Source organism: Leuciscus leuciscus (assembly GCF_965113295.1).
Source record: "Leuciscus leuciscus genome assembly, chromosome: 1".
NCBI classification, from domain to species: Eukaryota; Metazoa; Chordata; class Actinopteri; order Cypriniformes; family Leuciscidae; genus Leuciscus; species Leuciscus leuciscus.
In genome coordinates, this window is record NC_138725.1 from 14019136 (window position 1) to 14037306 (window position 18171).

The 18171-nt window shown below is 47.7% G+C and overlaps 2 protein-coding genes across 2 annotated transcripts in view; one reads left to right on the plus strand and one right to left on the minus strand.

Moving 5' to 3' along the window:
• LOC309501649 (uncharacterized protein) overlaps positions 1–18171 on the plus strand; it is a 109088-nt gene that overhangs the window by 61347 nt on the left and 29570 nt on the right. The gene's annotated exons all lie outside the window — the stretch shown is intronic.
• Positions 918–5236, minus strand: LOC309502815 (uncharacterized protein). Its single transcript, XM_082175359.1, has 4 exons — positions 4287–5236; positions 3915–4070; positions 3024–3116; positions 918–2756 (listed from the first exon to the last, which is right to left on the minus strand). The coding sequence occupies exons 2-4, from the start codon at positions 3930–3932 to the stop codon at positions 2439–2441; spliced, it is 429 nt and encodes a 142-aa protein (XP_082031485.1). The 5' UTR covers positions 3933–4070; positions 4287–5236; the 3' UTR covers positions 918–2438.

The window sequence follows — 18171 nt, forward strand, 5'->3', positions numbered from 1 at the left end:
TCAGCCTCGATTATCACCCCGCAAGAACAATTACAGTGCTTTACAACTATAAAACAAAAAGAGTTAAATAAACTTATCACTTCATCTAAAACAACAACATGTTTATTATATCCTATACCAACTAAACTACTGAAAGAAATGTTACCTGTAGTGGAAGAGCCTCTCCTCAATATTATTAACTCATCTCTATCTTTAGGTCATGTTCCAAGAACATTTAAATTGGCAGTTCTAAAACCACTCATTAAGTAATCACAATTAGATCATAATAACCTAGCAAATTATAGACCCATTTCAAATCTTCCATTTATGTCTAAAATATTAGAAAAAGTTGTGTCCGCTCAACTGGGCTATTTCAGTCAGGTTTCAGTCAGGATTCAGGCCGCACCATAGCACTGAAACTGCGCTTGTTAAAATCACAAATGATTTACTTTTAGCTTCTGACCAAGGCTGTATCTTAGTTAGGCTGTATATTAGTTTTACTTGATCTTAGTGCTGCGTTCGATACTATAGATCACACAATACTCTTAGATCGACTACAAAATTATACTGGTGTTCAAGGACAAGCATTAAGCTGGTTCAGATCATACTTATCTGACCGATACCATTTTGTCTGTTTAAACGGAGAAAAATCGATCATAACTTCAGTAAACTATGGAGTGCCGCAGGGATCTGTGTTAGGCCCGCTATTATTCTCAATATATATGCTGCCACTTGGAAATATTATAAGGAAACATGGAATTAGTTTCCATTGTTATGCTGATGACACTCAAATATATATATCATCACGGCCGGATGAAAGCGCTAAATTATCCAAATTGACAGAGTGTGTTAAAGATATAAAAGACTGGATGACGCGTAATTTTCCTTTTATTAAATCCAGACAAGACAGAGGTACTACTTATCGGTTCAAAAAACCGCCCACAAAACCTCTCACAATATAATTTTAACATAGTAGGATGCCCTGTTACTATATCCTCTGCAGTAAAAGACCTGGGAGTTATACTAGATTGCAACCTGCACTCAAAAAAATGATTTGTTGGACTTACATAAAAAAAGAGTGTCAAGTGGTTCCACGTAAGTGTGTTAAGTAGTTTCTACAAGTAACAATACAGTTGAATGGAGAAAATAAATTCTGGTAAAGTTGACAAAACATTTTTTAGTACATACAACCCATTCAGATGTGTCACTACTGCATTTTAGCTATATGTATATTTTACTTAGTAATGTTATGTTACAATTATGAACTTTCAATACGTATGGTGAACTTTTTTTTTATTATTAATTTTAGTATTTGCTCTACAAGTGTAAAACTTAAATAATCAAGCATATTTTTAGAAACAAAATGAATTAATTTTTTTTGTAAGGTTTTGCAATATACCACTGCTACAAACTGTAAAACAACTTCAATTTCACAGTTCCTTTGAAACAAATACACTACGAGATCAATCATTTAACAGTAAACATTCTTCATAAGGTCTTTTAAAGTGCAACTGGCTTCAAGAATTTGTAAGTCTTGCTTATAAAAAGAGGCAGCCTATCACAAGACAGGCAGCCTATCACAAAATGCTACAGTGCTCAATTTTTGATATTTCAAATCTTTTAAGCCATTGGTAAAGAACATTTGAAAACTGACCTCTATTTTCGTAAAACAACCACAAACAGCTTAAATAACAGAGTTTGTTTAAAAAAAAAAAAGTAAAAGAACAACATTTTTGTCAATAGCAAACATTCTTAAAATGTGCAACTTCCTTGAAATATTGTAATAAAAATGTAACTTCGAAAAAATAAAAAGGAAAGTTTGTTCAAGACAGGCAGCATGTCACAAAATGCTACAGTACTAAATTTGATATTTCAAATTGCTTAAGCCATTGTTAAAGAAAACATAACTGGCCTCTATTTGTGTAAACAACCACAAACAGCTAAAATAAAGACAGAAAGAACAGAAAGACAGAAAAAAAAAACTGTAAGAATGTTTACTATTGACAAAAAATGTTATTCTTTTACTATGTGCAACTGCCTTAAAATATTGTAATAAAAATTTACTTAGAAAAATAAAAGGAAAGTTTGTTCAAGACAGGCAGCATGTCACAAAATGCTACAGTGCTCAATTTTTGATATTTCAAATCGTTTGAGGTATTGGTAAAGAAAAGATTGAAACTGGCCTCTAAATTTTTGTAAACAACCGCAAACAAGTTTAACTTCAGTTCTTACAACTTAACAGTTCTTACAAACAATAAACAGTCTGCTCAAGCAAGGCAGCATGCCTCAAAAAGCTGCAGAACTCCATTTCAAATTTTGGTGCCATCAACAAAGATAACATTAAAACTGGCCCCTAATTTTAAAACCAGAAACAATTTAAGTCACAGCTCTTCACACAAAAAAAAAAAAAAAAACATCTTCATTCTGGACAAATGAAAGAAAAATCAAGATGTACTGATTCAACCAACAAGTTTGTTCTTGAGAACCTGTATTTTGTGTGACAGTTTCTGTGCGTCAAGTCCCAGCAACACTTTCTGGAAAAACTCAAAAGTATACTTCAGGTCTGAAGGATAACTGAGATTCAAGCAGTAAATGACTCCCAAAAGAAGAGCACAAGCCTTGGTGACATCGCCAATATTCTGAAGAACTGTCACTCCTTCAACAATCAGTCCAACATCCGATGGTGGGTCACAGGCTTCTGCATCTTCAGGTCTGATGATGTAAATTCCAATTACAGTATTGGCCATGTCTCTCTCGGAATTCTCAAAGTCTGTGTCCTACAAAACACAAAAACAGTAACACTGTTCAGTCACTTTAACTGCATCAAAAATGCAGGTTGTAAATTTAACATCACTTAGTAATACATCTAGAAAAAGCAAATAATCTGAGAATTCTGTATCAACTGTCCATTCCTTAATGCTTCACATCACTGACTTGCAGTGACTTACAAGACTACTCTACCATGTTTGTTAGGATTGTCAAAAGTACAGGCTTCGGTACTCAGTACTATAAATATTCACAAAAGACTGCCTGAGAACACTTACTCCATACTCCTTCATGAGGTTTTCATAGTCTTCATTAAGATACACAGAAAGTGCTCGGAGAATGCAAGCTCTCCGAGTTGAGATGGTATCATTCTGTAGAAGAGTAGAGACATTAAAGGGATCGTTCACTTTGAAATAAAATTTTGGTATGTTTTAGCTTACCTCAAGGGCATCCAAGATGTAGGTGTCTTTTTTTCCGCAGTAGTTTCAATTTTGATATTTTTTGGTCAAACCGTTCTTGTCTGTCAGTCATATAATGCAGGTCTATGGTCACGGTCTCAAAGAGCATGCACAGAGTCCAAATTAAAACAATTCCCCATCGTCCAAATTAAACAATTCCCCATCGTAAGTACACATTGATGGCCTAAGACACGAAACGAGATATATACAATAGAAGTCGCCTTGGCTACGGCAGTTCATTGGAACGAAACCGTAGCCAAGGCGACTTTTATTGTTTATATCTATACCCGCCCGCGCTCTCAGATCACTCGGACATGGCTGTGTATAAGAGGTAAAAACGATATAAATACTGTTCGTTTTCTCACACAAACCGCTCGTTTCGTGTCTTAGGCCATCAATGTGTACTTACGATGGGGAATTGTTTAATTTAGAAGACGGGGAATTGTTTTAATTTGGACTCTGTGCATGCTCTTTGAGACAGTGACCATCGACCTGCATTATATGACTGACAGACAAGAACGGTTTGACCTAAAAAGATCAAAATTGAAACTACTGCGGAAAAAGACACCTACATCTTGGATGCCCTTGAGGTAAGCTAAAACATGCCAAAATTTAATTTCAAAGTGAACTATCCCTTTAAGTATAGACAATGGCAAAACACCGTACTAAAGTGGTCATTATTTACAAGCATCATAAATACAGATAACAAACCTCGTCAATGGTAGCCATCAGTTTCCAAATTTGACGTCCTGCAGTTCCTCCTTTTCTCCGGTAGATGCTGGCCGGCTTGCTTGTGTAACCATCCAGTTTTTACATAAATGTTTGAATTAGTGGGACGGTAGTGATTCGAGTGAACTCAGCAGCAATCTGCAGATTTAAGACACGTAAGATTATAGTAAGGATAGCTTTCATGTTTAAAAAGATATTCAGGGTAATTTATTGACATCTGAACACAAAAGCATTAGGCTAACTCTGCATGGACACGAATAACTAAAGCACAATTAGACATAAGGGAAATTAATTACCATTTGTTTCACCACTTAAAACTATTAAAGAAATAAATAGTTATACCATCATATTTACCTCATGTTCACAAAACAGAGCTGGCCATCTGCTTTTGAAGTCAACAATGAAGGGCATCTCTTCAATTACTTCATGTCTTCTGTAGACAAAAGTTTTTTCCATTTTGTGTTTAATAATTTGATGGTTGTCCCTTTTCTGAACCTCAGACAGCAATGCCAGTCGCTCTTCCTCTAGGCTTTGTTTGTTCTCTCCAGCTGGATAGTCAGGGTAGAAATTGACTTCAGCCTTCTTCGGCTTTTTGACTTGGTTTGGACTTGTATTTTCACCATGTTTGTGTTTTAAAGAATTTATCTTTACTTCAGAACAGCCAGCTGCTCGTAGTGTACGCCGATAATTCGCCATCTTCCACTGTAGACTGATTTTCCAGCCATAGAACCCACCAACTGATCCTTTTTCCTGTAGGTATGGATGCTTTGTAATCAGCGCTTTCGCAACCTCTTCATATTCTTCAATCCTAGGGTACACTTTGTACTTCACTACTTCCGCAGCCAAAGATTTCAGAATTTCTGATTTTAGTTTAGGCTTTGAGTCTATGTTAAGTAAAGTACCATCATTCAAGAACTCTTCGTGGGCTTTCTGCAGTTCCAGCTCTACCTCATAGGGAAACTTAGGGATCGGAAAGTTAGTTGGCCAGGTTTCACTCCTCAGCGTTGTGGATGAAGACAGCTCAGAAGTTGAGGCAGAAGCAACATCTGATGTTGTTTGAGAAACTGACAGGCAAGATGGTGACGGAGAAGAAGTTGATGAGCGTATATCAGTGTCCGCAGAAGTTGATGAGCGTATATCAGTGTCCGCAGAAGAGAGAGAACAGACATCATATGCACTTTGTGCTACCACTTTAACTGTTCCTTTGTCCTGGAGATCCAAAGTTGAGGTAAGATTCAAGAAATCATCAAAGTCAGTATCAAGATACTGCAGCCTGAAATCTCCTGTGACACCACATTGTTTCCTTATCTCAGATTTAAACTCTTCAATAGATTTGGGTATTGGGTATTTTCCATCTTTCAAAACACAAATCTGCACAATTTCTGCAAAATCAGGCAACCCACTGATTGTTCCATGCACAATGATCATACCCTTTGTGTACTTTATGCCATCATAACATACTGTCTGAGCTAAATTAACAGAAGTGTTTGGGTATCTTTGATTAAAGGTGTAAGCAACGTCTTCATGAAGAACATCGACAGGGACAGTTGAAATGCGTGTAACATCTACAGACAATTCATCACACTGGCCTGACTGCATAAATTGACCAACCATGAGTTGATGTTTCCTGGCCAAAGTCTTGGTGATATTTTTGAAACAGTTAGTGTGCCTAGCTACTCGTTTAAAAAAACTGTGCTTGGCTTCGAATCTCATTGTCCAGAATGAAACAGGTGGACCAAAGAGACGGATCATCACTGGATAATGTTCCAGAAAGTGATGTTTTGGCAAAAGCTTTCTTTCTGGAAAAAGTACTTGGAACAGATTGCGGTGTTCAGATATTTTGCTCTCCAAGTACGCAACAGACTCAGTAGTATGCACAGGACACACAACAAGTTCAACAATGTCTTTCAGGAGAAGGAGGAGTTCCCAAGCAGGTTCATCCTGAGGTATACGTTTTCCAACAATTAATGGTATGAGCCGCAGCAAACACCAATTCTCGTGTGCGTTTCCCCCAATCGTTTTTTTCCTTGAAAAAGTGAGTGGAAGCACATGAGGACGATTGGTTTTATCTCCCCACTTGAATGGGAATTCCTGAATCAGCTTATTAAGTTGATCAAAGGTGAAATATTTCTTCTTTGTAAATATTTCAAAGCATCCAGCCAACTCAACAGGCACTATACCTTCTAAGAGATCATGGGCCACATCTGGCGGAAAACCTGCAGTAACTTTAAAGTATGAGAGGTTCTCAGATAAAGGACAAGCATTTTTTACACCACAACATGCTTCTCCTTTCTTACATGCATCTGCTACATGTTCATCATGCTGCTCTTCAGATCTGAGAGGAAAAACACCATCTCTGACCTCCTTTGACTGAGTTTCTGTGCGTGTAGCAGTGCAAAATCTACAAAAATATTCCCCTGAAAAATTCTCAACAAAACCTGCTAATGCATGTGCACCAAGACTGTCTGCAACCACATACTGGACTGTGCCTCTGATAAATGTTTTCAAGTGATTGACAAATATACCCTGTTGCTCTAAAGTGATGAGATCGTTCACAAGAGGCTCCAAAATTTTTCTATAGCCATAGGCCTTCACATCATCACTTTTACATAACAGAGCGAGATGAATTGAGGACAACGATGAACTACAGCCTGGTGGTAAGTTCCCTAAGATCCAATAAACCGCACAGATCTTATGCTTTTTGCGTGACGTTCCTAATGGATTACACAGTTCAAAGTCATCTATACAGACACAAGGAGAGTCTGAGCTCAGTCCCTGAGAGAAACTCATTATCTTTAAAGTGCTGACCATCTCTGAAAGATCTGTAAGACACATCATTTATGTTTTCCAGCCCTGTATGAGCACCAACAACTTTATCAAGTATGTCTTTCTGATTAAGCAGCTGTTGTAATGATTTTAGGATGGGTATGTATTGGAAAGATCTATTTTTTTCAGACTGAAGAATCATTTCAACAGGTTCAATTATTTCAAAATGTTCCCTGTAATATTTCATGCGCTTGAAAGCAGTGGCTAAAGGACCATCTTTTGAAGTAGCGTTCAACAGAGGATTGGATGATGACAAAGAACTGATAAGCTCTTTTATGACCAGCTGATCTACATGAAGATCATGTTTCTGAAAGGTATCAAGTATAACTTGCGTCGATACGGATCCTGATGCAGAACTGATCAAGTACTGCAAATCTGTGATAAGTTCATCAATAGCATTACTAGGAACATGAAAATAATTTTCAAGTTTTAGCAAAATGGATGCAAATTTTAGCTCTATGGTTTTGGACAAATCTTGTCCTCCTGTGACCATTTCAACACTACCTGAAACATCTACTTTCTCCTCTTCAGCTGGCAATGGATCTTCACTGAATTCCTGAGTACCACTTTCTCTAACGACCCCTGTTTTGAAGTCCTGAAGAGAATAAGGATTGTGCTTCCTATTCTTATGGGACTTAAATGTGCCATACACATTTGTCTGAAAAGAAAAGTGCTCAAACATACAAGGCACAGTCTCACTGTTTTTTAGGTGGTTATGGATGTGACTAAAATACTCTCGTTCTGACGCTATATCGCCGCAAGAACACACATGGCAATTGAACGTGGCTACACTTGCAGGTAACCCAGTGTTCTCCTTTGCATGGTTACGACTGAGATGGCTGTGTAGCGCATTCCAGGTTTTAAAACTACAGGGACACTCGGAATAAGTGCACGGAAAACGATTACTGCGACCATAATGTCTATGCACTAATCTATAGTGTTTCAACAACTGTGATCTAGTCGAGACTGTTATTTTGCAGTCCTTGCACTGTCACATGCTTGCCTTGAGAAACCAGGTTTGTCTAACTGCCTAAAAAAAACGCTAAAACTCAAAAGACTGATAAATTAACATAACTCTGTGAACAGCTACATCACTTTTTCCTGGCGGTATTTAACTGGATGGTAAAGAATAATAAAATATTTATACCTGAAAAAGTCGCAACCTTCTCCTCAATGTGGTCCGTGCTTCGCGCTTTCGTCTGTCTTCCGTTCTGTGGCTCTGCCTCCCAGTGAACAGCTACGGTATCCACAAAGATCATATTTATTAGGGTTTTGCGTTTTACTCAACAATGTTATGTTGGCCGATCAAACCCAGTCATTTTCTTTGTCTGAGCCATCACTCTGAAAGATAAAAGCGCGCAATGTATAGTGTTATTTCTTTCTATATATAGGGTTTCAACAACTGTGATCTAATCTAGACTGTTATTTTGCAGTCCTTGCACTGCCACATGCTTTCCTTATGTTTAACACGTGTTAGCATAACTGCCAAAAAAACAACAACCGAAAACTCAAAAGACTCCGAAATACACCGATAACATAAATAAACATAACTCTGTGAACACCCACAACACTTTTTCCTGGCGATATTTAACAGGATGGTAAAGAATTATTAAATATTCATACCTGACAAAGTCACCATCTTCTCCTCCTCAATATAGTTCGTGCTTGGCGCTTTCGTCTGTCTTCCGTTCTGTTCCGTTGCTCCGCCTCCAAGTGAGCAGCTACGGTATCCGCAAAGATCAAATTTTATGGGGTTTTGCGTTTTACTCAACAATGTTATGTTGGCCAATCAAACCCTTATTAAGTAAAGTCTACAGTACAATTTTTTTGTAGAAATAACATAGTTAACTTGTGTTAATTTAGTTACTTTTATATTTTATGTACTGTGAACAAAGGTGGTGTCATGATTCTGCCTTGTCTCTGATTTTCCCTGGTCTTGAGGCAGGATCATGACAGGCCCATGTTTTGTGTGTAAGCACATGGCCATTTGTTTGGCTGTGTGCTTGCGTTGTCTCGTCATGTAACCCCGCCCCCTTGTTATCTCATCTTGTTATCATTATTGTATCATCGCCGTCACCTGTTTCCCTCATTAGTTTCTCCCTATTTAATCCCCTTCTGTTTGCTGTCCTGTGCCGGTTCATTGCCAATCTTTATGTGAAGATTAATTTGTGAGTAACCTGTTGAGAAGTCTTGTGAAGTGTTTTGATCCTGTCTTAGCTGTTAGTTTATTGTTCAGTTTTCTGTCAGTCTTAGTCTAGTCTTGTTTGTCAATCCTGTCTTGTTTTGCCCCCTCGTGGGTTTTGTTTTCCCTGTTTTTTCTGTAATAAACCCTAGAGATGTCTGCAAATGGTCTGCGATTGGGTTCTCTCCTTCTAAACCATAACAGAATGAACCGGCCAACATTGAACCCAGCAGACAGTGTGTCTCTTCTCAAGTGGCAGTCGGAGCTCCGGGAACAATGGTGGTTGTCCTCTCCACCTTCTGCCAAGCTTCCTGTGATCCCAGAGGATCGCGTCCTGGCCGTTGTTGCCCTTGGTGATAAGGCTGGTTCCACTTCTTCTCCTGAGGCCTCTTCTGTTCCCATTGTTCTCCATGGTAAACGAGGGAGACGAGTTTCCTGGGATTCCCCGTCTGAGTCTTCCTCGACCGAGTCAGCGCTGCCCGAGAACGCCATCCCTGCTCCTGTTACGGTTCCAGCTGAACATCTCCAACTGGTCGCTAGCCCAGCTACAGATTCGGCTTCGCGTTCAAGGAGAAAGAAGAGGCGAAAGGTCGCTCGTCATCTCTAGCTACTGCAAGCGCTGTTCCAGAGCCCGCTCCTGCGAGCGCTGTTCCAGAGCCCGCTCCTGCGAGCGCTGTTCCAGAGCCCGCTCCTGCGAGCGCTGTTCCAGAGCCCGCTCCTGCGAGCGCTGTTCCAGAGCCCGCTCCTGCGAGCGCTGTTCCAGAGCCCGCTCCTGCGAGCGCTGTTCCAGAGCCCGCTCCTGCGAGCGCTGTTCCAGAGCCCGCTCCTGCGAGCGCTGTTCCAGAGCCCGCTCCTGCGAGCGCTGTTCCAGAGCCCGCTCCTGCGAGCGCTGTTCCAGAGCCCGCTCCTGCGAGCGCTGTTCCAGAGCCCGCTCCTGCGAGCGCTGTTCCAGAGCCCGCTCCTGCGAGCGCTGTTCCAGAGCCCGCCCCTGCGAGCGCTGTCCCAGAGCCCGCCCCTGCGAGCGCTGTCCCAGAGCCCGCCCCTGCGAGCGCTGTCCCAGAGCCCGCCCCTGCGAGCGCTGTCCCAGAGCCCGCCCCTGCGAGCGCTGTCCCAGAGCCCGCCCCTGCGAGCGCTGTCCCAGAGCCCGCCCCTGCGAGCGCTGTCCCAGAGCCCGCCCCTGCGAGCGCTGTCCCAGAGCCCGCCACTGCGAGCGCTGTCCCAGGCGCTGTCCCAGAGCCCGCCACTGCGAGCGCTGTCCCAGGCGCTGTCCCAGAGCCCGCCACTGCGAGCGCTGTCCCAGGCGCTGTTCCAGAGCCCGCCCCTGCGAGCGCTGTTCCAGAGCCCGCCCCTGCGAGCGCTGTTCCAGAGCCCGCCCCTGCGAGCGCTGTTCCAGAGCCCGCCCCTGCGAGCGCTGTTCCAGAGCCCGCCCCTGCGAGCGCTGTTCCAGAGCCCGCCCCTGCGAGCGCTGTTCCAGAGCCCGCCCCTGCGAGCGCTGTTCCAGAGCCCGCCCCTGCGAGCGCTGTTCCAGAGCCCGCTCCTGCGAGCGCTGTTCCAGAGCCCGCTCCTGCGAGCGCTGTTCCAGAGCCCGCCCCTGCGAGCGCTGTCCCAGGCGCTGTCCCAGAGCCCGCCACTGCGAGCGCTGTCCCAGGCGCTGTCCCAGAGCCCGCCACTGCGAGCGCTGTCCCAGGCGCTGTCCCAGAGCCCGCCACTGCGAGCGCTGTCCCAGGCGCTGTCCCAGAGCCCGCCACTGCGAGCGCTGTTCCAGAGCCCGCTCCTGCGAGCGCTGTTCCAGAGCCCGCTCCTGCGAGCGCTGTTCCAGAGCCCGCTCCTGCGAGCGCTGTTCCAGAGCCCGCTCCTGCGAGCGCTGTTCCAGAGCCCGCTCCTGCGAGCGCTGTTCCAGAGCCCGCTCCTGCGAGCGCTGTTCCAGAGCCCGCTCCTGCGAGCGCTGTTCCAGAGCCCGCTCCTGCGAGCGCTGTTCCAGAGCCCGCTCCTGCGAGCGCTGTTCCAGAGCCCGCTCCTGCGAGCGCTGTTCCAGAGCCCGCTCCTGCGAGCGCTGTTCCAGAGCCCGCTCCTGCGAGCGCTGTTCCAGAGCCCGCTCCTGCGAGCGCTGTTCCAGAGCCCGCTCCTGCGAGCGCTGTTCCAGAGCCCGCTCCTGCGAGCGCTGTTCCAGAGCCCGCTCCTGCGAGCGCTGTTCCAGAGCCCGCTCCTGCGAGCGCTGTCCCAGGCGCTGTCCCAGAGCCCGCCACTGCGAGCGCTGTCCCAGGCGCTGTCCCAGAGCCCGCCACTGCGAGCGCTGTCCCAGGCGCTGTCCCAGAGCCCGCCACTGCGAGCGCTGTTCCAGAGCCCGCCCCTGCGAGCGCTGTTCCAGAGCCCGCCCCTGCGAGCGCTGTTCCAGAGCCCGCCCCTGCGAGCGCTGTTCCAGAGCCCGCCCCTGCGAGCGCTGTTCCAGAGCCCGCTCCTGCGAGCGCTGTTCCAGAGCCCGCTCCTGCGAGCGCTGTTCCAGAGCCCGCTCCTGCGAGCGCTGTTCCAGAGCCCGCTCCTGCGAGCGCTGTTCCAGAGCCCGCTCCTGCGAGCGCTGTTCCAGAGCCCGCTCCTGCGAGCGCTGTTCCAGAGCCCGCTCCTGCGAGCGCTGTCCCAGGCGCTGTCCCAGAGCCCGCCACTGCGAGCGCTGTCCCAGGCGCTGTCCCAGAGCCCGCCACTGCGAGCGCTGTCCCAGAGCCCGCCACTGCGAGCGCTGTCCCAGGCGCTGTCCCAGAGCCCGCCACTGCGAGCGCTGTCCCAGGCGCTGTCCCAGAGCCCGCCACTGCGAGCGCTGTCCCAGGCGCTGTCCCAGAGCCCGCCACTGCGAGCGCTGTCCCAGGCGCTGTCCCAGAGCCCGCCACTGCGAGCGCTGTCCCAGGCGCTGTCCCAGAGCCCGCCACTGCTACTGCAAGCGCTGTCCCAGAGCCCGCCACTGCGAGCGCTGTTCCAGAGCCCGCCCCTGCGAGCGCTGTTCCAGAGCCCGCTCCTGCGAGCGCTGTTCCAGAGCCCGCTCCTGCGAGCGCTGTTCCAGAGCCCGCTCCTGCGAGCGCTGTTCCAGAGCCCGCTCCTGCGAGCGCTGTTCCAGAGCCCGCTCCTGCGAGCGCTGTTCCAGAGCCCGCTCCTGCGAGCGCTGTTCCAGAGCCCGCTCCTGCGAGCGCTGTTCCAGAGCCCGCTCCTGCGAGCGCTGTTCCAGAGCCCGCTCCTGCGAGCGCTGTTCCAGAGCCCGCTCCTGCGAGCGCTGTTCCAGAGCCCGCTCCTGCGAGCGCTGTTCCAGAGCCCGCTCCTGCGAGCGCTGTTCCAGAGCCCGCTCCTGCGAGCGCTGTCCCAGGCGCTGTCCCAGAGCCCGCCACTGCGAGCGCTGTTCCAGAGCCCGCCCCTGCGAGCGCTGTTCCAGAGCCCGCCCCTGCGAGCGCTGTTCCAGAGCCCGCCCCTGCGAGCGCTGTTCCAGAGCCCGCCCCTGCGAGCGCTGTTCCAGAGCCCGCTCCTGCGAGCGCTGTTCCAGAGCCCGCTCCTGCGAGCGCTGTTCCAGAGCCCGCTCCTGCGAGCGCCGTCCCAGGCGCTGTCCCAGAGCCCGCCACTGCGAGCGCCGTCCCAGGCGCTGTCCCAGAGCCCGCCACTGCGAGCGCTGTCCCAGAGCCCGCCACTGCGAGCGCTGTCCCAGAGCCCGCCACTGCGAGCGCTGTCCCAGGCGCTGTCCCAGAGCCCGCCACTGCGAGCGCTGTTCCAGAGCCCGCCCCTGCGAGCGCTGTTCCAGAGCCCGCCCCTGCGAGCGCTGTTCCAGAGCCCGCCCCTGCGAGCGCTGTTCCAGAGCCCGCCCCTGCGAGCGCTGTTCCAGAGCCCGCTCCTGCGAGCGCTGTCCCAGGCGCTGTCCCAGAGCCCGCCACTGCGAGCGCTGTTCCAGAGCCCGCCCCTGCGAGCGCTGTTCCAGAGCCCGCCCCTGCGAGCGCTGTTCCAGAGCCCGCCCCTGCGAGCGCTGTTCCAGAGCCCGCCCCTGCGAGCGCTGTTCCAGAGCCCGCCCCTGCGAGCGCTGTTCCAGAGCCCGCTCCTGCGAGCGCTGTTCCAGAGCCCGCTCCTGCGAGCGCTGTCCCAGGCGCTGTCCCAGAGCCCGCCACTGCGAGCGCCGTCCCAGGCGCTGTCCCAGAGCCCGCCACTGCGAGCGCTGTCCCAGAGCCCGCCACTGCGAGCGCTGTCCCAGAGCCCGCCACTGCGAGCGCTGTCCCAGGCGCTGTCCCAGAGCCCGCCACTGCGAGCGCTGTCCCAGAGCCCGCCACTGCGAGCGCTGTCCCAGAGCCCGCCACTGCGAGCGCTGTCCCAGAGCCCGCCACTGCGAGCGCTGTCCCAGAGCCCGCCACTGCGAGCGCTGTCCCAGAGCCCGCCACTGCGAGCGCTGTCCCAGAGCCCGCCACTGCGAGCGCTGTCCCAGGCGCTGTCCCAGAGCCCGCCACTGCGAGCGCTGTCCCAGGCGCTGTCCCAGAGCCCGCCACTGCGAGCGCTGTCCCAGGCGCTGTCCCAGAGCCCGCCACTGCTACTGCAAGCGCTGTCCCAGAGCCCGCCACTGCTACTGCAAGCGCTGTCCCAGAGCCCGCCACTGCTACTGCAAGCGCTGTCCCAGAGCCCGCCACTGCTACTGCAAGCGCTGTCCCAGAGCCCGCCACTGCTACTGCAAGCGCTGTCCCAGAGCCCGCCACTGCTACTGCAAGCGCTGTCCCAGAGCCCGCCACTGCTACTGCAAGCGCTGTCCCAGAGCCCGCCACTGCTACTGCAAGCGCTGTCCCAGAGCCCGCCACTGCTACTGCAAGCGCTGTCCCAGAGCCCGCCACTGCTACTGCAAGCGCTGTCCCAGAGCCCGCCACTGCTACTGCAAGCGCTGTCCCAGAGCCCGCTACTGCAAGCGCTGTTCCTCAGCCCACTGCCGTGAGTGCTGAGGAGAAAGCTGCGGCCGATTCAGCTGCTGAAGCAGTTCTTCAAGCCGTATCAGCCCATCAAGACTTACCTGTTGTTGTCGCGGCAAAGACCTTATCTAATTATCTGTCACGTCTAGTCAAGATTCTTGAGGTCCCTGTCAGTCCTGTCAAGTCCTCTAGTCCTGAATCCACAGCTGCAAGAGATCCGGTTCCTGAGTCAGCTGCAGCCAGTGTTGATCTGAAGCCCGCTACTGCAAGCGCTGTTCCTGAGCCCGCCACTGCAAGTGCCGTCCCAGCTAATGTGTCCAGTCCCGTCCCAGCTAATGTGTCCAGTCCCGTCCCAGCAGATGTGTCCAGTCCCGTCCCAGCAGATGTGTCCAGTCCCGTCCCAGCAGATGTGTCCAGTCCCGTCCCAGCAGATGTGTCCAGTCCCGTCCCAGCAGATGTGTCCAGTCCCGTCCCAGCAGATGTGTCCAGTCCCGTCCCAGCAGATGTGTCCAGTCCCGTCCCAGCAGATGTGTCCAGTCCCGTCCCAGCAGATGTGTCCAGTCCCGTCCCAGCAGACAGGAGGATGTCTGTGTCCAGTCCTGTCCCAGCAGATGTGTCCTGTTCTGTCCCAGCTAATGTGTCCAGCCCCGTACCAGCTGTCACCCGACCTCTGTTTGTTTCCCCGGACACCCCTGTCACCACTTCACCCCGGTCTGTTTCCCCTAAGACTGTTCCTCGTGTTTCCCCATCCAAGTCTGCCCGGACCCCTCGTCCTCAGCCATCGTCCTGTCAACCCAAGACCCCTTGTCCACCTGTTCACCCTGGACTGCCCCCTAAGAGCTTTGTATTTCCTCCACCTCCCTTGCCTTGTTTATTGTATTTGATATGTCACCCCAACCCTGTTATTGTTTTTTCATGTCTGCCTTTATTGTTATTTGTCATGTTTTGTTGGTTTGTGTCCATGTCTCAGTCCGTCATGTCACGTGTTTAGTGTTCCCTTAGGGAGCGTCTGGAAGCCGCTCCTTAAGGGAGGGGTTCTGTCATGATTCTGCCTTGTCTCTGATTTTCCCTGGTCTTGAGGCAGGATCATGACAGGCCCATGTTTTGTGTGTAAGCACATGGCCATTTGTTTGGCTGTGTGCTTGCGTTGTCTCGTCATGTAACCCCGCCCCCTTGTTATCTCATCTTGTTATCATTATTGTATCATCGCCGTCACCTGTTTCCCTCATTAGTTTCTCCCTATTTAATCCCCTTGTGTTTGCTGTCCTGTGCCGGTTCATTGCCAATCTTTATGTGAAGATTAATTTGTGAGTAACCTGTTGAGGTCTTGTGAAGTGTTTTGATCCTGTCTTAGCTGTTAGTTTATTGTTCAGTTTTCTGTCAGTCTTAGTCTAGTCTTGTTTGTCAATCCTGTCTTGTTTTGCCCCCTCGTGGGTTGTTTTCCCTGTTTTTTCTGTAATAAACCCTAGAGATGTCTGCAAATGGTCTGCGATTGGGTTCTCTCCTTCTAAACCATAACAGGTGGGTGTAGTAAAACTAACAATAGTTAAAGTTCATTTTTTTTAGTGTGTCTTTTGAAAATCATATTTCATATGTTACAAAAACAGCCTTTTTCCACCTTAGAAACATTGCTAAGCTACGTAATATGCTATCAGTTTCTGATGCAGAAAAGTTAGTTCATGCATTCATTACCTCGAGACTAGATTACTGTAATGCTTTGTTAGCTGGTTGTCCTGCATCCTCAGTAAACAAGCTACAGTTAGTCCAAAATGCAGCCGCTAGAGTTCTTACTAGATCAAGAAAATATGATCATATAACACCGATTTTAACATCACTACATTGGTTACCTATAAAGTCCCGTATTAATTACAAGGTATTGCTACTGACTTATAAAGCCCTAAACGGCTTAGCTCCAGTCTATTTAACGGATCTTCTATCGCCCTATAATCCATCGCGCTCTTTAAGATCACTAAATTCTAGGCTTTTGGTCATACCTAGGATATCCAGGTCCACCAAAGGAGGGAGAGCATTTTCATATTTAGCTCCAAAACTCTGGAATATCAGTATCTTCCTGATACTGTTCGTTGCTCAGACTCGCTCTCCCAGTTTAAAACTAGATTAAAGACGCATCTCTTCAGCCAGGCATTCATATAATTTTTAATCTTATAGTTAAATCCGGTCACTAGTTCATAAACGCCAGAGGAGAACTGGCCCCCGACTGAGCCTGGGTTCTCCCAAGGTTTTCTTTTCTCCATTAGGTCACTTGATGGAGTTTTTCGGTTCCTGTCACTGTTGCCTTTGGCTTGCTCAGTTGGGGATATTTTGGGGATATTTAATTAAATTTTATCAATCAATAAATTCCACTAGAAACAAACCTTGTATTATTTTAATTTAATACTGTGAAGCTGCTTTGATACAATCTGTATTGTGAAAAGCGCTATACAAATATACTTGACTTGACATGACTTGTAAAGCAGGTTATGTTTGGTGTTCTGTCTGCAGCATACTAACCTCTGTGTGGGAGACTGTGTGTATGTGTGCTGGCTTCAACAGGGACACTGTATTTCCCTCTACTGCAGAACATACAGTCAGTCATATTTAAAACTTAAAAGTAGTAATGTATTGCACACGTACCCAGTGTTACTTGCTTAGAGGAGCCAGCACCAGGGTCAGATTGTACAGCACCTGTAATCCCATCCATAATCGGCCGTCCCTTATTGCCTATACTAAGAGCCAACTCCTCCGCCAGTGTATTCTGGTTTTCTGAATTTAACTCTTTATTTCTGTTTGCTGCAAACAAGTGTTTGTGATAAAATGTTCACAAAAGTAATAAAAGGTTGTGGTAAATACTCACCACTTTGAATTATATTTTTATATTTTGTCTTTATATGTTGCCAAGAACATTTGGAGTTGGGGTTGCATCTAAAAATCAATGAATATTAATCTTAGTACATACATGCACATTTTTAATATATTATAAAAATAGGCTATAGGCTATATATTACACATATAGGCTACACATACACATACATAAATATAGAACGTATTTGTTTAACTTACACATTAACAATCAGCAATCTTTCTCTAACAGTCTTCTCTTGCTTTGGCAGCAGAGACCGTATTGTTTCGAGCTTGAAATACATATTTAAATTCATCGTAATTCTGAATGATTATCTCTTGCTCCTCCACGGAAAAATATATCGCTCTCCCTCTACTACCCGCGATTGGTTGTTCAGTGTCGACGTCACTCTTTTATGTGCACGCGCGCGTGGAGTAATCATAGCTTAAGGATCAAAGCCTGAGTTGACAGAGAAAGTTGATGAGCTGTGTCATGGTACCAATAAAGTCTGATTGCATTGGTTTGGTTTTGTCAACTCAAAACTAATCCTGTAACCCCGAGTTTGTTCAACTACCATCATGGTACAGGCCCCTGACCTATTCCTCAGCTGGATCTGTTGCTCCTCAAAATGAAACTTCCAGAAATTCTGAGGTAAATTTTCCAGGATTATTATCATCAAGTAGGGCTGAACGATTAATCGCACTTTCCATGTAATCGCACTTAAATCGAGATGGCTTATCGCGATTTTAAAATCACAAAGGCTGCAATTATTTTTTATGTGCAGTTTGTCATTGATGTACAGTAGTGATGCGCGGGTTGGCTTTTTTTTCCAACCCGCGGGTCCCGCTTTTATGAAATTATTTGGCCCGCCCCAACCCACCCCAACCCACCCCAACCCGCCCCAACCCGCCCCAACCCGCCCGGCACCGCCCCGCACCACTGTATCTATTTTTACAACCCGCCCCGCGACCATTAAATAGACATACTAGGCATTGTAATGTACATGAAAACAGCCTTTATTTCAGCCTGAAAGTGCTTGGAAACATCGCCATGTAAACTGGCAATAACAGACGATTCTGAATATGAACCATAAATCAGGTCATATTAATAAGATAATGATTTAAACATTTTCAATATTTACAAAGCAGCGTTTGTATTCATCTAATTCATCATTCACCTTATTTTCTTTTAATTATGTAAAATCCCGACCTCAATTTCTCCCGCACCTCATCTTCCTTTTATTTCTCCGTCTTTGTTGTTGTGGCTGGCGGCGGGAGCTGCTTGGCGCGAGCTGTGTCACGTGACGCCAAAGGTTTGGGGAAATCACGCAAGTTGCATTGCTACGGCCTTATCAAAGAACCTAAAATTATTTAATATAGGCTGGACATTGCATGCAACATATATGGATTTTTATTTTATTTTGTTTTTAATGACCCGCCCTGCAAATAAAGTGACAATTTCTTTACCCGACCCGCGGGC